Source organism: Gorilla gorilla, chromosome 10 (assembly GCF_029281585.2).
Source record: "Gorilla gorilla gorilla isolate KB3781 chromosome 10, NHGRI_mGorGor1-v2.1_pri, whole genome shotgun sequence".
NCBI lineage: Eukaryota > Metazoa > Chordata > Mammalia > Primates > Hominidae > Gorilla > Gorilla gorilla.
The window spans coordinates 110,903,843-110,928,894 of record NC_073234.2 but is presented as its reverse complement, the minus strand read 5'-3'; the positions used below and the strand labels follow the sequence as shown (position 1 = coordinate 110,928,894).

Below are 25,052 nucleotides of genomic sequence, written 5' to 3'. Positions count from 1 at the left end.
GACCAGGAGGCAGAAGTTGCAGTGAGTCGAGATCGTGCCACTGCACTCCAGCCTGGGCAACAGAGTAAGACTCCATCTCAAAAAAAAAAAAAAAAAGAAAGAAAAAGTTAATATGGTAAATTTTATGTAATGTCTATTTTAACTGCACCTCCCTCCAAAAAAAAAAAAAATGTGGGTGGGTGGGGAAAAGCTGGGCTGTACCAGAGCTTGGTGGACAGAGAGGGATGAATCAGTTGAGCACAGAAGATTTTGGTGGCTATGAAAATACTCTGTATGATACTATAATGGTAGATGCGTGTCATTATATATTTGTCAAACCCCTTATGTATATTACTAAGAATGAACCCTAACGTTAACTATGAACTTTGAATAATTGTGATGTGGTCAATGCTAGTTCAAATGATTTTAACAAATATACCTATGTGGTGGGGATGCTGACAATGGAGGAAGTTGGGGAGGGGTGGGTATAAGGGAAATCTCTGTACTTTCTGCTCAATTTTATTATGAACCTAAAATTGTTCTAAAAAAGAACCACAAAAAAACCACTGCCAACTGACAGGCAAAAATAGATCCAAACTCTGTTTTAATAAATTTTAGCAAAGTTCAAGGGAAACAAACAAACAAACAAACAAAAAACAACCTTTGGTACACAATCATACGCTTACCCGCTTAAAACCATAAGGGAAATGGATCAATTTTATTCCTCTTAATTACCCAAAGACCTTAAACAGGCCTTAAAAGTGCTTAAATGCTGTTAAGTGTTTAAAAGACCTTAAAGTGCTCAAAATATTGGGAATGAAATGGTGCTTACAGTTCACATACCTTTATTCCAGTGTTAGTAGCATCTTTTACAGCTTTTAATAATGTATCATATTTGGGATTAAAAGTGACAGTAAAAGCACAGTCAATAATCCTACCTGAAAGAGAAAATTCCTCTTTTAATTTTACTTATCAGCTAGTCAATTTATCTACTTTACAGCATTTAATCTATTAATCTTGCTAGTTTAACAGAAAAATAGAATGAAGGCTCAAATGAAGGCTGCACTCCAAATACCCAAAGATCATTCATAATCAAAGAGACAAAATGTAGAAGTATATAAAGGATTCAGAATAGAAAGAATTACAAGGTTAGTATATATTACCCCAAGACAGCACCAGTTCAGTGCTCACCCTGGCAGTTATACAAACATATAAACAGAAACAAAACGAATACAAGAAAAGACTAGGGAAATGAGAAATAGTAACGCAGGGCAGAGAAAGTATACAGGGCTCTGAATATACTTTTACTTTTCCAAGGTAGTGAAACCTTAGGTAAGTATTTATTCTAAGCTTGCTTTCTCACTTGTAAGTAAGATAACAAGGTGCTTACCTAATCAGGTTTTGGAGAGAATTCAGAAAAGCAAACATGTATATTAAGGCTGATAAACTTAAGTATTTTAAATAAATGTTATTATTTGAATAAAAGAGGTATGAAACAATGACCTAAAGAAAGGTAGGATAATGTCTTTCATGCCTTGATACAAAGGGTAATAAACCTCAACTACCCAACAGTTTTCATTTTATTCTACTTAGTAGTATGCTTTCAAGTAAATCTCACAACTGCCTCTCTCTCCTATAAGTGCACTAAAATTTTTTTAAAAATCTGCCTCAACACACCTTTCCTAATGAAATGAGGAAGCAAGAACAAAATTTGGGAGTTCAGTATTTATCACTCCATTTAACAGAGACAAAAACTAGTTTTTCAGGAGGAGGCTGGGGTAGGAATTTTCTGCAAGAATTTACCACTTATATGTGTTCCAAAGTCTATTTTACAGATGTCATCATACTGTAATACTGTTGTGTCACCGGCATTGGGAGTATAATGGGCAGCACAATTATTGAGAGAACATCCAGTAGGAAATGCCAGGCCTGCATTTAATCCATTCTCTTTTATTAACTTGCGTGAACAGTCTTCCAACTTTTCACTAAAACAAAAAAAGCAAAGGGAACTTGTTTACTTTTACATTCTTACTTTTATATATTAATACCATATAGTTCATCAAGTCCAGAAAGTTTACTAAAAACCTTAAATACTTTCTGGGAATGATCTGAGCACTTTCTGAATATAAATAAATAACAGTTCTCTGATGCTATGAAAATAGCATATGTTTAGAAGACAAGGAATTTGATTCTGCTAGAAAGTCAGAGAAACACCACTTTTAACTAAATTTACTAGAAAATAAGAGTCTAACTTAGACCAATTTAAATGCTGATCTTATTTGTTCATGTTGTATATTTTTTAAATTGTAGGAATCAGAGAATTACATGTTATACTAACCATTTATCAAAAGGAAAAACTAGAGAATAATTACTTGAATTGGTTTTGTTACTGTATTATCATCATGTTCTGTATTTGGGCAATTGCTCCAATACTTTCTTATTTCTTAGTATGACTTGTTAGATAGCAAAATAACAGATTTCCAGATAGAAAATAACAATCAGTAATGACTACATGTGCACAAAAAAGGGTGGCTGAGGTGCCAATGTGTACTCCTCTTCATGGTTTTCTCATAGTGACACTAAAATAATCTAGAAGACATTTCTACAACCTTTACTTAAAGATTTAGTAAAGTGGTAATGAAAGCCAAACATTATAATTGGAGAGTTAGTACTTAATAAAACATTTTTTATCATGTTCTTACAAAGAAGTATTCCTTTTACCAGATTTCTATCATTGTCATCCCAGGCTTGATCCAGCTCATTACGTATTTTCTAACTTGTCGATGTGCTTCTGCAGCTTCTCGAAAATCATTCCAAATCTCTTCACTTGCCTGATCTAATGCTTTCTTTTCTTCACTTGTAGTTCTCCAAGCAGCTGTTCGCCTTTAGAGTGGGCATAGAATACTATTAGTGATAAAACAGCAGAACAAGCATAAAAGCTGACAACTATACTAATAAGACAGTTCAAATAAAAATACAGTACATATTCAGTTTATGTCAATAAAGATTCTGAAATACAAAAAGCCAAACACTTGCAACCAACTCAAATGAAATTAAAAACTTTTTAAGACTCTAAGGGAGGGAAAAAACCCCTCATGTGAGATTTCATTCATAGTCAGAGGAACTAATACCCTGACAACACAAAAAGATAATAAAACAATCAGAAAAGTCTGAAGAGTCCTAGAATCAGAGCAAGTAGGAAAAAGTCATCCTTCCACTTGAGGTCATATATTCTTTAGACACTTCAAAGGAGCACAACAACAATTTGCATTTAATTTTGCCAACAGAGTAACTACTAACCCAAGAAACTGACTTGGAAATCTGCATATACTTCCTCAAAACACATATTACATGCGTGTGCTGGGTTTTCCTAATTGTATACATAAATATAAGAGGTATTCTTCCTTGAAAGACATGGCTCACATTTTAACACTGCCAGTGCGAACGAATTTCTTTTTTAAGAGACAGGGTCTTACTCTGTTACCCAGGCAGATGCAGTGATGTGATCATAGCTCACTACATCCTCAAACTCCTAGGTTCTTCCTGCCTCGGCTTCCCAAGCAGCTGGGAGTATACAGGTGCATACCAGCACACCCACCTAATTTTTAAAAACTTTTTCTTTAAAGAAATGGGGTCTTGCTATGTTGTCCAGGCTGATCTCGAACTCCTGCCCCGAAGTGATCCCCCTGCCTCAGCCTCCTGAGTGGCTGGGATTACAGGCATGAGCCACCCCAACTGACAGAATTTTTTATTCAGTATCTGGGAATGAGATCCACGACTCCTGTAGTAGGAAAAACATTAACTGCCTTAAAATGATATTTAAAAAAAAAAATCTAAACAATTTTCACACATTCTTAAATACTGAATATACAGTTTGCAACTTAGTGACCACTGAGTATAAATTACACAAGTGTAAAAGTGATACCTTCAAGGAATTGCTATTTGCCTCCCCTGTTTTATAAATAAAATTTTATTGCAACATGTGCCCACTCATTTATGTACTATCTATAGCTATTTTCATGCTACAATGGCAAAGCTAAGTAACACTCAAGGCCTAAAATATTCACTACATGCCCTTTGAAGAAAAAGTTCACTCAACTCTGCCCTAAACTACAGACCATGGCCAAGGTGGGAGGATCACTTGAGGCTAGTAGTTCAAGACCAACCTGACTCTGTCTCTGACTCTGTCTCTACCAAAAAAAATTAGCTGGGCGTTGGGCTTATCCCTGTAATCCCAGCTACTCAGGAGTCTGAGGCAAGAGGATCACTCGAGCCCAGAAGTTCAAGGACACAGTGAGCTACAATTGCACCACTATACCCCAGCCTGGGCAACAGACCAAGACCCTGTCTCTAAAAACATAAAATAAAAAATAAAAATAAATAATAAAGAAAAAAGAAACGGAATAAAAGAAATTCTTTTGCTCAAAGTCTCGAGTTCAAATAGAAAGTTATTAACAATAAGAGAAACCCAGCATCAGGGTCTATAATTCCAGACCCCCCCAAAACTCCTTATAAGTGGACTAACAATTTGTTTAAAATCTGCCTCAACACACCTTTACTAAGAGTATTATTTTCCTATATTTTATCTTATTTAGTTCAGTCAATTAAACAAAAGTATAGCAATTAAAGCCAGGCACAGTGGCTTACTCCTATAATCCCAACAGTTTGGGAGGCCAAAGTGGGAGGACTGCTTGAGGACAACAGTTCAAGACAATCCAGGGTGACACAACGGGACCCTGTCTCCACCAAAATATATACACACACACATATACATATATATACACACACACACACACACACACAAACACACATATACATACACATACACACGATAGGCCAGGTGCAGTGGCTCATGCCTATAATCCCAGCCATTTGGTAGGCTGAGGCAGGAGGACTGTTTGAGCCCAGAAGTTCAAGGTCAGCCTGGGCAACATAACAAGACTCCACCTCTACAAAAAGAAAAAACAACTTTAGCCAGGCAAGGTGGTACATGCCTGTAGTCCCAGCTACTTGGGAGACGGGGTAGGAGGATCACTTGAGCCCCAGAGGTCAAGGCTGAACTTAGCTAGATCTCACCACTGCACTCCAGCCTGGGTGACAGAATGAGACCCTATCTCAAAAAATAGTAATGGCCAGGCGTGGTCGCTCACGCCTGTAATCCTAGCACTTTGGGAGGGCAAGGGGGACAGATTGCATGAGTTCAGGAGTTCGAGACCAGCCTGGGCAACATAGCAAAACCCTGTTTCTACTAAAAATACAAAAAGTTACCCAGGCAAGACAGTGCACACCTGTAGTCCCAGCTACTCGGGAGGCTCAGGCACGAGAACTGCTTGAGCCTGGGAGGCAGAGGTTATAGTGAGCCAAGACTGCACCACTGCACTCCAGCCTGGGCGACAGAACGAGGCCCTGTCTCAAAAACATAATAATAACAATTAAAATGTATGCATGTATCACATAAAATCCTTCCTCTAAAAACTGGTACTTAAAGGGTAAGAAATAAAGCATATTTTAACTCTGCCTATAAGAAGGAACTATAGTTGATTCCCAGTTGATAGAGAAAATTCTTCTTACAGAATAGTATCACCTAATAAATGTAGAAGGAATGAAAGAATCAAAAATCCACCATTTTGCAGTTCCCAATGAAATAACCCATAAAAGCAAGGATCATCAATGGATATTAAAAGAATTAAGTGAAAAGTTGTTAAGAAAAGAATATTCCTTTCTTCTCAAGTTTGTATAAACTAAATAGGAAGAAAAGGAAGGGAGATAGATATTCCAAATGATACCAAAGTAGCCCCACAGATTACTTGGAAACTGCAAAAAGCAAAAAGTACCTTTAAAGGAAAAAAAAAAAAAGAGTTGGCTGTGACATTAATCAAGAGGTCAAACACAATAAAAGTAACAGTAGGATAGCCTGAGATTACATCTAATGTAGCAGAATATGGTACAATGTGAAGGTCATAATCACTTATTTTATACCTCTGTCAAAAATGTTTAACCTAAATCTAATCTAAGCCCATTAACACCTAATTCCAGTTTACAGAAAACACAGAAATAGAGAAAAAATTTAAACCCCCACAAGGAAACAATCGGAGAAATCCCAGAACATGAGACTTCTACAACTGCCTGGTTTCTTCAAAGAGATGGGGCACTGAAGAGAAAGAGAAAAAGGTGAGGCCTCTAACCATATGCAATGAGAACCTCAAGTAGATCCTGGTTTTAGAAAGTAAACAAACATTACTATAACTATTAAAAATTAGTTTCAAAGCTACTTGGGAGGATAAGATGGGAGGATAATTTGAGCCCAGAAATTGTAAACCAGCCTGGACAATACAGCAACACCCCATCTCAAAAAAAAAAAAAAAAAAAAAATACAGGCTTCAAGCTATGTGTGAGAAGAGTGTTCACAACAGTCATCTGGATACACTCAAAACAACTACCCACAACTTAATAATTACAAGAGGAAAAAATTAGTAACAATACACTTGAGAAACTGGCTAATACTTTAAATGAACGATAAAAATTAAACATCACCAATAAGGAGCAAATTGACAATGTATGCCTCTAGATATAACACCCTGAAAAGGATACTGTATATACATTATCTAGTATCCCAGCCAAAAATGCAGTCTGATCTCAAATGGCTCAGAAAAAAAAAAAAAAAAAATACTATGCCGGGTGTGGTGGCACACGCCTGTAATCCCAACACTTTGGGAGGCCAATGCAGGAGGATTGCTTAAGCCCAGAAGTTCCAGGCTACAGTGGGCTATGATCACACCACTGCATTCCAGCCTGGCTGACAGAGTGAGACCTTGTCTCAAAACAAAAAAAAAAGAAAAAAAACTATATATATACAGACTCACCAATTTAACATTTTTCACATTTGCCTTATATCTGTCTTCCAAGGAGAAAATGGAATGTTATTTGTATATGACAATATGCATACTTGTTGTATTTCATTGAGATAGAGAAGAATAAAACAAATGTGGCAAAACAAAGGAAATCTAGGTGAAAGGTATGTGGGAATTCTTTGTACTATGCTTGTAGCTTTTCTGGAAGTATAAAATCATTTCAAAATAAGAAGTTTTTTGGGTTTTTGTCTGAGACAGAGTTTCACTCTTGTTGTCCAGGCTGGAGTGCAATGGTGTCATCTCAGCTCACCGCAACCTCCGCCTCCCAGGTTCAAGAGATTCTCCTGCTTCAGCCTCCCAAGTAGCTGGGATTACAGGCATGCGCCACCATGCCCGACTAATTTTGTACAAAATAAGAAGTTTTTAAAAATACACTTAACCTAGAGTAGTTTCAAAGGTGAGTTGTGATAATTCATTCAATTTCTAATAAAAGTTTATTAATAAAACAATGAAGGAAAGATACAAACTATACCAAATCTGTAAGAATACTGAATCTGATCTATTTGCAAATAGTCAAAACTGGTTATATGAATGTAAAAAGTATTGAGATTTATTAAAAAGCAAACACACCACACTATCTTATACTTATTCTGTATTTCTCCAGGATAACATACAATAATGCAATATTTAAGAAAATTACTTTGAGAAGTATTATAACATGTAATTAATATCTTCCTTTATTATTTCAAAAACAGAAGTTATTCTACTTATTTAATTTCAATAGAAGCTGAGAGTAAGGAAAAAGAAGTTTTTGAAGTTTACAAAATCTCATTTTTTTCATGTATTAAATACCACTTCAAGTGTTCCATAATATTCACATTGTTAGAAGTATTAACAATCTGTTAACAAGTATAAGAAATCAATGGCTTTCCTCCACTCTAGCAGCAAGTATAAAGAAACAGCAACGGGATTGAAATATTTAATTCACATCACTAACAAAAACCATAAAACACTAACAAATTTAATTAAAAAGGGCTAGAACCTACCTGGAAAAAATAAAATTGAATAAGTGAAAAAATAACAAAAACATCCCATGACATTGGATAAGACAAGGTGATAAACTGTCAATTTTCAGAAACTAATACATAAATATAAATGCAATTCTGATAAGAATTCTAACAAGGACATTTGTGTGTGTGTGTGTGTGTGTGTGTGTGTGTGTGTGTGTAAGGCTATATGACTGAGAGTAGCCAAGGAAAGTATTAAAAAGAATTGTTTGGGATATCAAATCAAAACAGTATTAGCCTAAGAAGAAACAGATCAGTGGAGCAGAGTAAATAATCCAGAAACTGATTCCATTATATACATGGGAATACAGCATGTGACAAAGGTGGTCATTCAATTCAGTAGGAGGGATTATTTAATAGACAATAAACTGACTCTGCACTGGAAAGAAAAATAAAATAATTAGTGCTCCCAACCTTACACAAAAAATTCCAGATTAAAGATGTAATAACACACAAAATACGTGTTCAAGAAAATCTGAGAGACTACTGGGAACTCAGAAGTATTTTCTTTTTTCTTTTTTTTTTTTTTTTTGGTGAGACAAAGTCTCGCTCTGTCACCCAGGGTGTAGTGCAGTGGTGCAATCTCAGCTCACTGCAACCTCCATCTCCTGTGTTCAAGCGATTCTCCTGCCTCAGCCCCCCGAGTAGCTGGGATTACAGGCACGCACCACTGCACCCGTCTAATTTTTTTTTTTTTTTTTTTTTAGTAGAGACGGGGTTTTACCATGTTGGCCAGGCTGGTCTTGAACTCCTGACCTTAGGTAATCCACCTGCCTCAGCCTCCCAAAGTGCTAGGATTACAGGCATGAGCCACCACGCCTGGCCGGAACTCAGAAGTATTAAACATGTACACATAATGCATTTAAAAATTTAAAACTTCTGGGAAGAGCAAAAGATATCATAAAGCCTACGATCAAAAGATGCTCGAAATCACTAATAGTATAAGAACTGGAAATTATTAATATATTCTTTGGTTAATCAATCTCACTCCTAAAAACGTATTTCAGAATATAACTACCAGTACATGAGAGAGAGAGAAAAATACCTACATATCCAGCTACCTATTTACCTAAGGAGGTTTATTGCAGAATGGTTTATAGTGGCAAAAATTATTGCAGACAAAGCAAATGGCCATCAGCTAAAGAATGGTGGAATAAAGTGTGGTACACTCACACCACGGAATATTATGAAGCCATTCAAGATAATAATAGAACTATTCTAATTGACTTGGAGGAACTTCCAAGAGTTAGCACCGAATGAGAAAAGGTGGAGGAAAGTGTGCCTATGATTCCATTTTTGTAAAACAAACAATGATCAAACATTCCCTTACATAAACAGACAGATGTATACATATATGAGCATAGAAAAAATATGGAAGGCTACCTGCTAGGTGGTTAACATGGGTCTGGAAGGAAGGAAAAGAAGAGGGAACAAGCAAAAAAAAAAAAAAAAAATTAAGAGATTATATTTAAAAATAAATGTGATCACATCATATGTACTATAAGAATTTATTAATGTAAAATTATCTGTATCTGTGGCATTTTAAAAATAAGTGCTTTTAAGATAGGGACAATTGATTATTTCAAATTCAAAGAAAAGAAGCCCATGTCATACAATTCCAGAACTTTACACTTATTCCCTAAGAACATTCGTAACTGGAAATGAGGGAGCAGGTGGTAATGTAACAACAGTATGTTCTTTCTTCTTTTCTTTTTTATGTTTTAAAAAAAAATAATGGTGTCTTTATAGGCCAAGAAAACAAGAGCTACAGTAGAAGCTTTCTTAACCAACGACTGCAACCACTGGATTAAGCAATACTCTTAAGTCCCTTTGTAAAACACACTGATCAATGTCCATGGTATTATAAATATTGTGGGTGACAGGTTATTACTTTGAATAACAGGAACTAGCTTGCTTTATGTTCACTATGCATCTACTCTTCTAAGTGCTATGCATATATCATTCCTCACAATGACCCTGCAGAGTGCCCATTTTATGGATGAGGAAATAAAAGCACAGATGTGATAATTACTTGCCCAAGTCACAAAGCTAATAAATGTCAGAACTGGGATTCAAATGCAGACAGTTTGGCCCCAGCTTCCATGCTCTTAATATGTCTGCATAATGCCACTTCTGCTAACCATTTTAAATGTATCCTTACAGAACACCTTGAAGAATCAGGCGAATTTGTTTCCAAGACTGTTTAAGTCATCTGTACTTGTTATGGTAATTATGTGATTTAATAATGTTATATTGGCTGGGCGCAGTGGCTCATGCCTGTAATCCCAGCACTTTGGGAGGCTGAGGTGGGCGGATCACCTGAGGTTGGGAGTTCAAGACCAGCCTGACCCACATGGAGGAACCCCGTCTCTATTAAAAATACAAAATTAGCCAGGCATGGTGGTGCATGCCTGTAATCTCAGCTACTCGGGAGGCTGGAGCAGGAGAATCACTTGAACCCAGGAGGCAGAGGTTGCAGTGAGCCGAGATCCCAGCATTGCACTCCAGCCTAGGCAACAAGAGTGAAACTCTGTCTCAAAAAAAAAAAAAAAAGTAACATTAAAAAAACTGTTTCCATGAAAACTAACTACCCTGATAAATCTCACTAAGGATAAGTGATCAAAAAATACTTCTGTCAAATTAAGTGTAGGTAAGAACTATCAAAAGGTTTCAGGAAAAAAAAAGTAAAGACGTAGTAGACATCAACCCTTATATCACTCAGAAATCCCAAATGGAATTGTAGATAACGCATTATGAATACATATGAGGGGGGAAAAGTACTAAACCATACCCAAATTTCAAGAGAGGTGAAAAACAAATTTGTTTAAGTTAACCTTTATCTACAAGAATTTTTATTTTGTGATCCTCAGTTTAATATACTTTTAAATGACCAATAACCTGCTATTGGTCCCAATCATTTTGGATAAGAGGGCTTCTACTGTATCTTCTTTATGACAAATTTATAAGCATTTATTAAAGTAGTGGAGCAAAGTTCTGAGAAATGTCAAATCTGCTTTATTGCTAAGCTACAACTGTCAAAAATTAAACTGGAAGTGATTTGATGATCCTTACCCATCTTGTGTGGGTGGGTATTCGCATTCTTGTCCTTTGGGAAATACACCATTAGGATACAGGTCACATATTGGAACTGAGGGAGGGTCTGTTTGAACTTTTGCTGTGAGATACAAATAAAGCATTAACTTCTGTAGTTAAAAATAAAATTAAGCAGTTATTAGAGTTTTCTCAGTTCCTAATGGTTGTTATATGTTCTGATTTTAGGGAAACTCCTTGCTGCCACAGTTAAAAGCAGAAGACACTTCATCATGCTGGCCACCTCCTCAATGATTTATTGCTGCTTGGGAAAAAGAAATTTTTAACTCCTCAGAACTCCATTATGTATTTAAACAGTATATGCCTTGGCAAAAGGCACACTTCTAATGTCTTCATCTTCACTCACTATACTAGAGATGGAACAGCATAGAGAGGTTGGCTTTCACAAATACAAACCAAAGTAGTAAGACGTCCTATAGCAATAAAATAAAAATATAAACCTAATATATATTAATAAAACAAGAAAAACTATTATTTCAAGAGTATATAAGGTATAAAAGTTAAAAGCATACATAATCAATCATGGTTTTCTGAAATCTTAACTTTTGTCAAAGTATTTATCACTCCAACTTTATCTCATCTACAAATCTGATAAAGATGCCTTTTATATTGTGCATAAATTACATGACAAGGGACTTAAAAAGATCATTAGAGAAAAAATACACAATTTGTAATCAGAATATCAAAGTTGAAGTCTAGCCTTTACCACTTATTAGCTATGACTTGAACAAATGGCTAAACAGTACCAATCCTCAGTTTCCTCATCTACAAAATGAACGATCAGATGAAATCCTGGATAACCTTTGAAAATTATAATGTATTACATCCAAGTCATTATATAAAACTATGAATTATCTGTAATAATCTGTACTATGGTTATCATTAACTAACATTTATAATTTTCCCACTGTATAGATGAGGAAAATGAGGGCAGTGAACTGCCCATGATTATATTATTTGGCTTGTTCCAGAAATGATTCAAGAAGTCTACCAGGATATAAAAAATAAACAAATAAAGAGACATTCAAAGTAAATTAGTAAAAACCAAAACAAGAACATAGAATAGTACCTGAAATGAGGCCAACACAAAAACCACAAATTTGGCTCTAAGCCCTTTAGTAGCCAACATTAAAAAAAAATTATTTGCACAGGTCACAATGGTTCTGAGATGAAACAGACTGATACTCAGAAAAAAACACAATTATCCTTGATACTAAGCAGAAAAAAAAAAAGAGTACCTCATAAAGAAATATAATGAGGATTCAACAACATCCTCAGAGGAAGCAGAACAAAGGTTAATGGCATCATACTTAAACATCTGTCAGAAGAATTCCGTGAAGTGCAAATATAAAACAGTCCTCTAACAACACTCCTCCCTGCTGGTCTGCCTTCAGAAGGGAGCAATTTAGAGTACTTGGAGAAATAGTTATCTCTTTTTTTTTTTTTTTAATTTAAGAAATAGGTATCTCTTAATTCATTCTCAGGTAACACTATTTCTTATAGCCAAACTTTTAATAATTTTTTTTTAATGGAAAGAATAGGACAATATAGCCCCTGGAAGATTCTTGGAATGCAAGTATCCTGTGCTCATCAAATACAGACTCATGGGCCCTCACAGGCTACGAGAATAGCTGACATCCTCTTCTTAGAGTGGAAGGATCTAGTAATGATGGACGCCTAAATGCAAAGAAGGCTATCCCACCTCCACCTGGAGACCAGGGGAATCACTATCAAGCCCCCAAAATTCTGATTCATAAAATTTTAGCCTGAAAAATTATAAAGGAAGGCATAACCAGACATTCAGTGGTCTACAACAGCCCAAATGGCATCCAAGATTAAAACTTACATGTTGTGATTCTCAACCCAACCTTTCTTCCTCAACACTGCGAAATCTCCCTTCAGCCTCCTTAATATATTTTCAGGCCCCTGATGATGTTTGGTTGTGGCACTTACAGAAACTCAAAACAAGCAGGATATTTTATACAAATCTGATCGTACAATATAAAAGTTATTATTAATAATAAAGTCTCACCATATGCACACATCTTAAATAACGGGACTCCTCATTAAATACTCATCAAGAATCTCATAATTTACAAGCTGGAAGGTAAATTACAAACAACGCTTACCCTACCACCACCGTGGCACCGCTTTGGCCATTCTTGACAGAATTATTCTTTAAATTATTTAAGTTTTAAATCATAAAATTTTTAGAAACTCATCCCTAACTTGCAGTAAAATGCAACCAATTCATATCGAAATCCCTTAGCTAACAGCTAAAGAAAATAAAGGATTGTTAAACCAAAGTTATTAAACTAATAAATAATTATTAGTTTCACTAAATTCTGCTTCTATTAAGCCTAAGTTTATTTCCCTAACATATATCAGGACCTTAAGCAACTTCAAACCTACTCTTCAAACCTGTCAGTGAATAACCACTTCTTTTTTTTTTTTTTTTTTGAGACAGAGTCTCACTCTGTTGCCCAGGCTGCAGTGCAGTGGCACAATCTCAGCTTACTGCAATCTCCGTCTCTTGGGTTCCAGCAATTCTCCTGCCTCAGCCTCCGGAGTAGCTGGGATCACAGGTGTGAGCCACCACACCCGGCAGAATAACCACTTCTAATATATCAATTAACATTAACTTAAGACACTAACGTCCTCTCTTCTTCTTCTTCTTTTTCTTCTTCTTTCCAGCTGCTCCATCTCCATCGCCATCTCCATCTAAGAAAAGACATTTCAAGTACATGTTCATTTAAACCTCATAAGCAGAGGGACAAAGCAAGTACAAAGAGACAAGTATTTGTTCCATTCAATAAATGAACAAACGTTAGTTTATTTTATCTTGTTTACATTTATTCTTTCACTGAAATAAGAAATAGGAAGCAGCTACCAGGTGTGGTGGCACATGCCTATAGTCCCAGCTACTAGGGAAGCTGAGGTGGGAGGATCACTTGAGCCAAGGAGATGGAATCCAGCTTGGGCAACATAGTGAGACTCCAACTCTAAAAAATTTAGAAACAGGAAGCAGCAGTTTAGCAAAGTGGGAGGTAACGTGATCTAGGACTTACGTGGGTTGAACCATATGAAAATGCCAATACTTGACCATTTTTGGTCAAAATTGCCACTTCTTTTCTTTCTTTCTTTCTTTTTTTTTTTTTGAAACAGGGTCTAGCTCTGTTGCCCAGGCTGGAGTGCAATGGCGCAATCTCAGCTCACTGCAACCTCCGCCTCCCAGGTTTGAGTGATTCTCGTGTCTCAGCCTCCACCTCCCAAGTATCTGGGATTACAGGTGCATGCCACCACGCCCATCTAATTTTTTTTTTTTTTTTAGTAGAGATAGAGTTTCGCCATGTTGACCAGGCTGGTCTCGAACTCCTGACATCAAGTGATTTGCCAGCCTTGGCCTCCCAAGTCCTGGGATTATAGGCGTGAGCCACTGTACCAGCCTCAAAATCACCATTTCTTATGTTCAATCTTATGAAATTATCAAAAACCTAGCAGGCAGAAGAGAACAGTAGAAGTACAAATATTAGGCTAGGTAAAGTGGTTCACACCTGTAATCCTAGCACTTTGGGAGGCCGAGGCAGGTGGATCACTTGAGCCCAGGAGTTTGAGATCAGTCTGGAGGACATGGTGAAACCCTGTCTCTACTAAAAGTACAAAAAATTATCCAGGTGTGGTGGTATGCGCCCATAGTCCCAGTTACTTGGAAAGCTGAGATGTGGGAGGATCACCTGAGCCAGGGAAGTCAAGGCTGCAGTGAGCTGAGATCGAGCCACAGCACGTCAGCCTGGGTGACGGGAGGGAGATCTTGTATCCTAACAACAACAAACCCAAAACACAAATATTGCTGACTTATTCATTATGGATTTTTAGATTCAAAAGCCTAACAAAAGGCACACGAAAAATTATAATCTAATTCACATATCGTGCACTATAACGTTAACAGTAACCTTCTTCACCCCATTAAATGTTTGTTGGGCTCTTAAGTGCCAGGCAACAGGGACAGAAAAATAAGATAGTTTCTGTTCTGGAGAAACAATAGTTTTTTCCAGACTAAAATTGGTTATGAATCTTGAAGTATTTGTTTTAGGTTGTGACTAGTGTATGTAGCACTATACTAGTGTATGTAGCACAACCTAAAACAAATACTTGAAGATACATAACCAATTTTAAACATATACTAAAAATCTTTCCATCTGTGTGACCTTGGGCAAGTTATTTAGCCTCTCTCTACCCTGGTTTCTTCAACTTTAAAATGGAACAAAAAGGTCCTTCTTTGATACTTTCATCCTTTTGAGGCTAATTACCTTATTCAATGTCCAATGTCTGTATTCAGTACAGAAAAACAGCCACCATTTATAGAACTTTGTGCCAGGATGGCAGCAGAGCCAAGATCTGAGTATTAATCTATATATGTTTATAGTTCCAACCATTATACCATGTTGAAATTTGTGCTTTTACATGTCTTTTCTTCACAGTATCCCAGCATATTCTTCATAGGCAGAGATGGTTGGTTTTTTTGGTTTTTCTGTGACAGGGTCTCACTCTGTTGCCCAAGCTGGAGTGCAGTGGCAGGATCACAGCTCACTGCAGCCTCAATCTCCCAGACTCAGGAAATCCTCCCACCTCAGCTTCCTGAATAGCTGAGACTACAGGCACGCACCACTATACCTGGCTAATGTTTTTTAATCTTTTGCAGAGACAAGGTCTCACTAAGTTGCCCAGACTGGTCTTGAATCGCATCTCAGCCTCCCAAAGTGCTGGGATTATAGGCATGAGCCACCAGGCCTGGCCAGCAGAGGCTGCTTATGTTTATTTGTGTTACTACTATGCCCAAATAAATTGATATCTGTTGAATGACAACTGGAAATCATATTTTAAAAAAAAGAGTCTCAAGCTTTTAAGCTCTGCCTTGCACTATCTAGAAACATTAATTCTAAATGAACCACAGACCTAAACATAACAGCTAAAAATATATAAAACTTCTTGAAGAGAACACAGAACATCTTTGTGACCTTAGAGACAGCAATGACTTAACTTTTTAGACAGGACACAAAAAGCACTACCCATAAACTTAAAAAACAGATAGATTGGACTTTATCAAAATTAAAACTGTCCTATAAGCAATACCATTAACCAGGTGAATAGCCATCCCATAGAAATATCTGTAAAACATATTATCTGATAAAGAACTTGCAACCAGAATATACAATGAACTATTACAATTCAATAGGATGACAAATAACCCAATAAAACATGGACAAAAGATGTGAATAAACACTTTACCAAAGATAAAGGAAAAAGCAAATAAAAACATGAAAAGATGCTCAATATCATTAGGGAAGTGCATATTAAAACCACAATGACAAAGCACTACATACCCATTATCAAAGACTAAAATTTTAAAACAAATACCAAGTCCTTACAAGGATACGAACAACCTGAAACTCTCAACCACTGCTAAGAGGAATGCAAAACAGCACAGCCACTTTGGAAACCAGACAGCTTCTTATGAGTTTAAACACATACTTACCATATGACAGGCAACCCAGTCCTATTTACTCAAGAGAAATGAAAACATATCTACGCATAGACCCATATGCAAATGTTCATAGTAACTTCGTTCACAACAGACCAAAACTGTGAACACCCCAAATATTGTTCAATGTAAAAGGGTAAAACGTATTAGGAATACTACTTGCAATAAAAAGGAATGTGCTATTGATAAATGCACAACTCGATGACTGTCAAAAGTATTATGCTAAGTAAAACAAGCCAAACACAAAAAACTACATACCGAATAATTCCATTTATAGGATACTCCAGGAAAGGCCAAAACTAGGGTCAGAAAACGTATCAGTGATTGCTAAGGGTTAGGTATAGTGCAAGAGAACCAACTACAAGAGACACAACTTTTTTCTGGAGATGGAAATGTTAAATGGAAATAGTCTGTGTCTTCCGTCGTGGTAGTAGTTACACAATTGCATACTTTGTCAAAACTCACCAAACTATACACTTAAAAAGGGTGACTATTGGGGCCAGGTATGGTGGCTCACGCCTGTAATCCCAGCACTCTGGGAGGCTGAGGCGGGCGGATCACTTGAGGCCAGGAGTTCGAGACCAGCCTGGCCAACATGGTGAAACCCTGTCTCTACTAAAAATACAAAAATTAGCCGGGAGTGGTGGCGGGCACCTGTAATCCCAGCTACTCAGGAGGCTGAGGCAGGAGAATCGCTGGAACCCGGAAGGCAGAGGTTGCAGTGAGCTGAGATCGTGCCACTGCACTGCAGCCTGGACAAGAGTGAGACTCCGTCTCAAAAAAAAAAAAAAAAAAAAAGAGTGGTGACTATTATTTTAGGGAAATTATATGTTAATGAGCCTGACTCAAAATGTATTGAATGAATTACCTCCAGCACATTGTCAGATGCCCACAGGATCAACTTTTTATACCAATACCACAGTTTCCAATTCAGCACATCTAAAATTAAACTTAGTACCCTCTTCTTTGCCTGCAAACCTCTCCCCCAATGTCTAACTGGCTCTTTCCCAACTTCACTATTTCAGTCAACAGCACCAACATTCTGTCACCCAAGTTCAAACTCCCAGAGTCCGCTAATGCCTTACTCCTGCTCCCAGAATGTAAGTCTCCAAGTCTTTTGAATTCTGCTTCCACACTACTGTTCACTGGATCCTTCCTCTCCATGCCTATTTATGACTACCAGTTTACATCTTCATTACCATATGCCTGGGCTATTTCTAAGAGGCCTCCAAAATGATCTCCTCCTTGCCTTTCCTACACACTTCCTCTCCTCTAAACAACCCTGTATATAGGTAAAGCCTAAATTATTATTTCATAACATTCCTTTTTTGTTAAGAGACAGGGTCTTACTGTGTTACCCAGGTTGGAGTGCAGTGGCCAGTCACAGGTGTTTTCATAGCATACTGAAGCCCCCTGGACTCAAAGATCCTCCCATCCCAGCCTCCCAAGTAGCTGGGATTACAGGCACCAGCCACTGTGCTTGGCTCATAACATTTCTCAAAAATCCTCTAAGGCTCCCTCAATCAATCACCTCATATGGCAAGCTTGTATTACCACAATACTTCAAATGCTTTCTCAGCATTACCCCAACCCAAAATAGTTCCTTTGTTTGGTTTTACTCAAGTTCTATTCCTTCCAATGAGCCTTCCTTCAGCATTCAGCCCACACTTATACCACCAAATTTCAACAAATTTTATTACAGGTACCCAAATACCTTTTCACCTCTAGGTTTTGTCTGTCTACCACATCCTTAGTTTTCTTTATTTTTTCTTATTTTTTGAGACAGAGTTTCACTTTTGTTGCCCAGGCTGAAGTGCAATGGCGCAACCTCCACTGACTGCAACCTCCACCTCCTGGGTTCAAGCAATTTTCCTGCCTCAGCCTCCCGAGTAGCTGGGATTACAGGCACCCATCACCACACCCGGCTAATTTTTTGTATTTTTAGTAGAGATGGGGTTTCACCATGTTGGTAAGGCTGGTTTTGAACTCCTGACCTCAGGTGTTCCACCCACCTCAGCCTCCCAAAATGCTGGGATTACAGGCGAGAGCTAACACACCTGGTCTAGTTTTCCATTAGGAGAAAGATCTTGAAACACTAGCTTTCCATTCCCTCAAAGACCTAACAACAGGTAAGTAGTATTGACTGACTCTGATTACTGAAATAACTACAAATATTCCTAAAATCTTCTTTAATACATTGAAGATTTCCAACCTGATGGGCAACTTTGTAGAGATGTAACAGAACAAGATACACTTCAAGATCAGCACTGTGATTTTTTTTTGGTGGGGGGGTGGACGGGTATAGACATGGGGTCTCACTATGTTGCCCAGGCTTGTCTGGATTACAGGCATAAGCCACCACACCCAGCCAATATTTTTTAACTAGCCTGACAGGCCCAGGAAGCATTATGATATCGTATACATAGTGGGTCTATAGCAATCTATTATATTGCCTTGAATTTACAGAACATTTTCTTGTGAAGAGCTGAAAATAAGTTCATAATCTAAAGCATAAGCCAATGTAGAATGGAGGTTTAAGGAAGAGGAAAAGCTAATAATTCCCTTGAATCTTGGCACTTTTTTCCACCAAATGTTCACTATAAGCTTCTTGAAGGCAGAGAACATACCACTCTAAAGGAAAACAACTACTCTACATTACCCTAACACAATAATTACAGCCCCAGCTAATGGTGAAAGATCTAACCCCAGGCTGGTGGTGCTTGAGGGGAAGCAGATGTTCTCAGTAGTAGGCACCTACAAATAAAAAGAATGGGAAAGCCCCATTTTTCCTCCGCCAAAAGAGGCTAGAAAAAAGTAAGTTTTCTTACCTGTCTCTTCCTTCACTGTTTTACTGATAACATCAATTAGCAGTTGCTGTCTTAAAAAAAAATCTTATTGTACCCAAACACCCAGAAGGAGCTAGGGTCCAGGAATTTATAATAAAACTTAGTGCACTCCTATATGATTCTTTGAGAATGAAAAGAGTTAATTTTGGTATAGAGAGTAAAAGGAACAGGCCGGACACAGTAGCTCAAACCTGTAATCCCAGCACCTTGGGAGGCTGAGGTGGGCAGATTACTTGAGGTCAGGAGTTCAAGACCAACCTGGCAAAATCCCATTTCTACTAAAGATACAAAAAAATTAGTTGGGCATGGTGGCAGGCGCCTGTAATCCCAGCTACTCGGGAGGCTGAGGCAGGAGAATTGCTTGAGCTCGGGAGGTCGCAGTGATCCGAGATCACGCCACTGCACTCCAGCCTGTGTGACAGAGCAAGACTCGGTCTCAAAAAGAAAAAAAAAATAGAGAGAGAGTAAAAGGAACAAACGTGCAGTCAGGCACTAGGTTTGAAATTCTGGCTCTATTCTACACATATTAGCTATGTCACTTTGGGTAAATCATGTAACTACCACTTCCCTATCTGTAAAATGAGATGGCTGGGTAAAGCCATGAAGGGCTGGGTAAAGTCAAAATAAATAGGAAAAGACAGTCCATTACTAAAAAACAAAATGAATATCTAAGCACAAGTAGGTTACTTTGCTTGGTTTTGTGAGGTTAAAATGTGAATGTATGTGAAAATAACCTAGGAAAGTATCTAGTACATAGTAGTTCTTCAGTAAGTATTTTAATAAACAACCCCTCAATCTTAATACTCACTACTTTGCCTTCTACCAAGTATATTTTTAAACTCTGAGATCTGTCCTATCTGAACAGCTAATTAACACATTGAACTTTTTCAAGACTTGCTAATAAATACCTTTTCCTTTTTAATCTGTGACATTAATTGAGGTAACAGGTGAAATGTCAGAGAAAACACTATACGGGTAAATAAATTTTGATTAAGGAATATCACATTTTCTAGCTTTTCTTTCTTTCTTTCTTTTTTTTGAGACAGTCTTACTCTGCTGGCCAGGCTGGAGTGCAGTGGTGCAATCTCAGCTCACTGCAACCTCCATCTCTCGGGCTCAAGCAATTCTCCTGCCTCAGCTTCCCAAGTAGCTGGGATTACAGGTGTGTGCCACCACACCCGGCTAAATTTTTTTTTGTCTTTTTAGAAGAGACGGGGTTTCAACATGTTGGCCAGGCTGGTCTCGAACTACTGACCTTATGTAATCCACCCGCCTCGACCTCCCAAAGTGCTGGGATTACAGGTGTGTGCCACCACACCCGGCTACATTTTCTAGCTTTTCTAACCACAAAGATCAAATTAACCATTTACCTTCATCATCTTCATCTCTTTCTTTATCTTCCAATGCTGATCTTTCCAACTGTCTTGCTACTTCATCCACTGAGGCTCCTGATTCTTTATCAGGTTCCTGTTCCCCTGCTGATCAAAATAAAATAGCAGAAATCAAATCTAATACAGACACTTTCCCACTAGAATATGCTCTAATGATCTTGGAAAACTTACAAATCCTTTCCTCAGGAAACAAAAACAGAAACATTATTGTGAACATAACAGAATTTGTTTAATGACAGAAAAATCTTCCATACCTACACAGTATTGTCCATTCATTAATTTACTCAACAAAATATCCATTACACACACTAGCAGCTAAAAGATAAACAAAAGCGTGAACTGGTCTCTATCCTCAAGTAGTTTAACTTGTAACAGTGGTCAGCAATTAGACTTAACAAATACTTAAACACCAGATAAGTAATAAATGCTGAAGGCCTTAGGAAAAAGATTCATGTGCAACACCCCGGGGCAGTCTGGTTTCATGAAGAAGGATATCACGATGGGCTGGGTAAAGTCAAAATAAATAGGCAAAGACAGTCCATTACTAAAAAACTAAAACGCTCAAATATCTAAGCACAAGACCAAGCCCCTGCTCTGGAAGTGATTATAACCTACCTATAAGAGCAATATGTTACATGTATTAATAGTATCAGGTAGCACGAAATGAAGTGACATTCTGGCTACTGGAGAGAATTCATATTAAGAAATACAACTGTTAAAAATACATTAGGATCAGTCAGCTTAACACCTTACAAGACAAACAGCAGTGTTTGAATTTCACTCGAAATCCAGGAACAGCCACCAGAGTAACAAATTTTGCTCTGGAAGAGTCCCAGCAACGCTACAACTCTCCTTCCATTCCCATCTAATCAAAATTTCAGAAAGATGATTAGCTCTCTTCGACCTCTCTCAATTCCATCTTAATCGCTTCTGACTTCTCCATTTTTCTGTTTCTCTGGCGATTTTAATTAGAAACAAGTAAAAATAATTTTTCTTAAGGTGAAGGAGCTTGTGCAGCAAAAACACAGACTTCTCAAAACATGTAAGTTCCTAGCTCATAATATCCAACTGTAAACTCTCAGCAGTTCTCCTTGCCTTACCAGTGGATTTAGAGGTTAAGACCTCAGAAGTTCCGTTCTGAGCCACAGAATATCCTATCTGCACTGCCTGCAATTGGTATCATAATTCAGGTCTAAAGGCCCTAAAGCTTGGCGATGCTATGGGATTAGGCAGGTGAAAATTCGTTATCACCACCACAAATTCTGCAATTAATGACATGAGCGCGCGGGCTAACACACATGTACACAAACCCCAAAAGTGCAGACTGCAACAACCCCAACGTGAACCGGGATAGTGGGGGGAGGTGTGCTCTCCATTACATTTGCCCACCCCACCCCCACCAACACCCCCACCCCCACCCCCAAAGAAAATAAGTCCTAGCTTGCTCCAGCAAACCAGCAAAGACGCGGCAATACGGGTCAGAATCGGATTTTTGAGGCGGCGGCCAAATCGCGCAAAAGATGGTAGGGCTGTGCTCTGTGCACAATCTCAAGACCGTGCCACGATGTGCGTGGGAGCTGAGTTCTGGTAATAACAGGGGCTCGGGCCCAGCGACCCCAGAGGTACCACACGCCAACCTCAGGCACTCTTTTCTCCCCCACCAGCCCTCTAGTCCCACAGGAGGAGATGACGCCTCTTCTCAGACTGGGAATCTATAGCCCGGCTTTGCCACCCTGTCAGGCCCAAGAATCAGTCTAGTCGGGGCTCTGGGGCCCCGGTCCCGGCCCCCTCAACGGGCCTGAGCCAAACCGTTCAGCCGTTCCCGGAGGGGACTGGGAAAACATAAAACTCTCTTTACCTGCAGAAGGCCCTTTGCTCTTCTTCTTCTTTCGTCTTTTTTTCTTGGCTGCTTCCTCAGCCGTAGAGGCAGCTCCTTCTTCCCTGTCGTCTGGATCCAGGTCGCCATTCAGGTGGCTCCCGGAGGCCGCTACCTCCTCCACACCCGCCATGTTGCCCGAGAGAGCGCGAGGGAATGAGACAGAGCCGCGAGGGCCCCGATCTTTCTCCACCCGCCTACACCAGCCACGCCGGAAGCTGCTCTTGATGGTAGGGACGCAGGGAATGCTGGGACGGCGGAGGACTCAGCTGAGGGTGTCGGGCTAGCTTCGGGCCGGGCGTGCCGGACGACTTGGAGCCCCGCCTGGCGAGAGTCGACTGGGGCCAGACCCGACTGCTTCGTTCGGTGCCTCGGGCATTCCCGAAGCAAATCGGCAAGCGCAGGGTGAAGTTTAAAGGGGAAGTTGAGCTCTAGCGTCAGCCGGAGATACCTGTGGAGAGGGGCAACCGGCCGTAGCAAGCGGCGTCTCTGCTGGAACGGAAATATTTTATATTTGCGTTTTTATAAATCACACAGGCTGTGGGGAAACGGGCTAAGAAATGTGTTCACTTGTACACATTTCTATTGTCATGACTCCACATTATCTCTTAAATCTAAGAGATTTAATCAAATCTGCGTTGACATTCACAATCACAGCTCTCCGCGAGGCTCTGTAGGCACTGGAGAGAATTTTGGAAGCTGGAGTTCCGTGTTAGTTTCTTGTACTACTCAACCCCGGACGGTTCAAGATGGGAACCCGTCACACTCCGCTCACTTTCCAATTCAGGACAAGAATGACAGGTTCTAACACACGGGGACACGGTCTCTCTCATTAATGCAAAAGATCACACTCCGTTTTCTCTATTTCTGGTCACCTTTCTTTTGGATTTAGGACGTTTCACCAGAAACTAATTGAATTTTGCCCATTTCTTTACTTATGTTTTGAGCCTCATGTTCAAACCGCAGTTTGAGATTTAGTTTGTGGCGTAAGTGGATTGTGATTGGCTGCCTACACCAACTCTTTCTCAATTTCTCCTGAATATGGCTTTGTCCACCTGGAGAGTTTAGGTGTTTTCATTAGTTTTAAACTAGGCACCAAGCTTCATGGGCATCAAAATGTCGTTAAGAGCCTTATTGCCAGTGGATTTACAGTAAACCTCACACAGGCTCTGACCGCAGCTGCATAAATGTACATTCTCTGTCTTAAAGCTTCAGACAGCACCTATCCAATACTAATAAAAACTGTTCCTCTTATTCTTGTACAGATCTTTATTTATCTCTTTAAATCTATCCCTATTTAGATTTTAAATTGTTTTCCCTAGTTGATTGCTGGCAATATAAAAGTTGTAAACCGGCCGGGCACTGTGGCTCACGCCTGTAATCCCAGCACTTTGGGAGGGCGAGGTGGGCAGATCACAAGGTCAGGAGTTCGAGACCAGCCTGGCCAATATGGTAAAACCCCGTCTCCACTAAAAATACAAAAATTAGCCGGGCGTGGTGGCAGGCGCCTGTAGTCCCAGCTACTAGGGAGGCTGAGGCAGGAGAATCGCTTGAACCCGGGGGGAAGTTGCAGTGAGCTGAGATTGCACCACTGCACTCCAGCCTGGGCGACAGAGCGAGACTCCATCCCCCTAAAAAAAGTAAATAAAATAAAAAATAAAAAGTTGGTAAACCAAACATAATACCACAAAAATAAAAATAGAAGTAGCTTCCCTGTGTCCAAAATCCTTTAAAATGCCCGGCAAGACCCAGCCATACCTACTTCTCCAATGTCTCCACTCTCTTACTATTATAGCTCCAGCTCTCAAAGCTCTTTTCTGACCTTGGAGCATTTCAAACTCACTGTTACTTTTATCTGGGCTGCTCTTTGCTTGGCTGACATATTCACTCATTCATTCATTCATCCATTCGTTCAATGCCTACTATAAACCTAGATCTGGCAATATTTAGAGAGCAAAAACAGAGATGATCCTTGTCATCATAGAGCCAGTTAACAAAAATAGACATCAAGCAATGACGCTAATAAAAGCAAATTTACAACGCTGCTATGAGAGCATATTACAAAGGGACTTGCCTAGGTAGGATGGCCTGGTAGAGTTTCCTGAGGAAGTAGCAATTAGGCTGAGATCTGAAGGATAAATAGGCAAAGGGGAGGGGAAAGGTTTAGAGAGAGTATTTTTTTTTTTTTTTTTGAGACAGAGTCTGGCTCTATCACCCAGGTTGGAGTGCAGTGGCCTGATCTTAGCTCACTGCAACCTCCGCCTCCCAGGTTCAAGCGATTCTCCTACCTCAGCCTCCCAAGTAGCTGGGATTACAGGCGCCCACCACCACACCCAGCTAATTTTTGTAGAGACAGGGTTTTACCATGTTGGCCAGGCTGGTCTCAAAC

At 38.9% G+C, this 25,052-nt stretch overlaps 1 protein-coding gene across 2 annotated transcripts in view; it reads right to left on the bottom strand.

The window, feature by feature from the left end:
* Positions 1-23,648, bottom strand: part of METAP2 (methionyl aminopeptidase 2) — a 41,020-nt gene extending 17,372 nt beyond the window's left edge. Inside the window, exons 1-7 of one of the 2 annotated variants that reach the window (XM_004053693.4) lie at positions 22,646-23,648; positions 20,767-20,874; positions 13,664-13,729; positions 10,970-11,072; positions 2,701-2,862; positions 1,783-1,964; positions 823-917 (exon numbers count right to left, since the gene is read on the bottom strand). In XM_004053693.4, coding sequence (XP_004053741.3) covers positions 823-917; positions 1,783-1,964; positions 2,701-2,862; positions 10,970-11,072; positions 13,664-13,729; positions 20,767-20,874; positions 22,646-22,796 — 867 coding nt within the window. In that variant the 5' untranslated portion in view covers positions 22,797-23,648. The remainder of the gene's footprint in view (positions 1-822; positions 918-1,782; positions 1,965-2,700; positions 2,863-10,969; positions 11,073-13,663; positions 13,730-20,766; positions 20,875-22,645) is intronic. The other variant, XM_019038968.4, reaches the window with a different exon arrangement.
* Between the last annotated feature and the right edge of the window lie 1,404 nt (positions 23,649-25,052).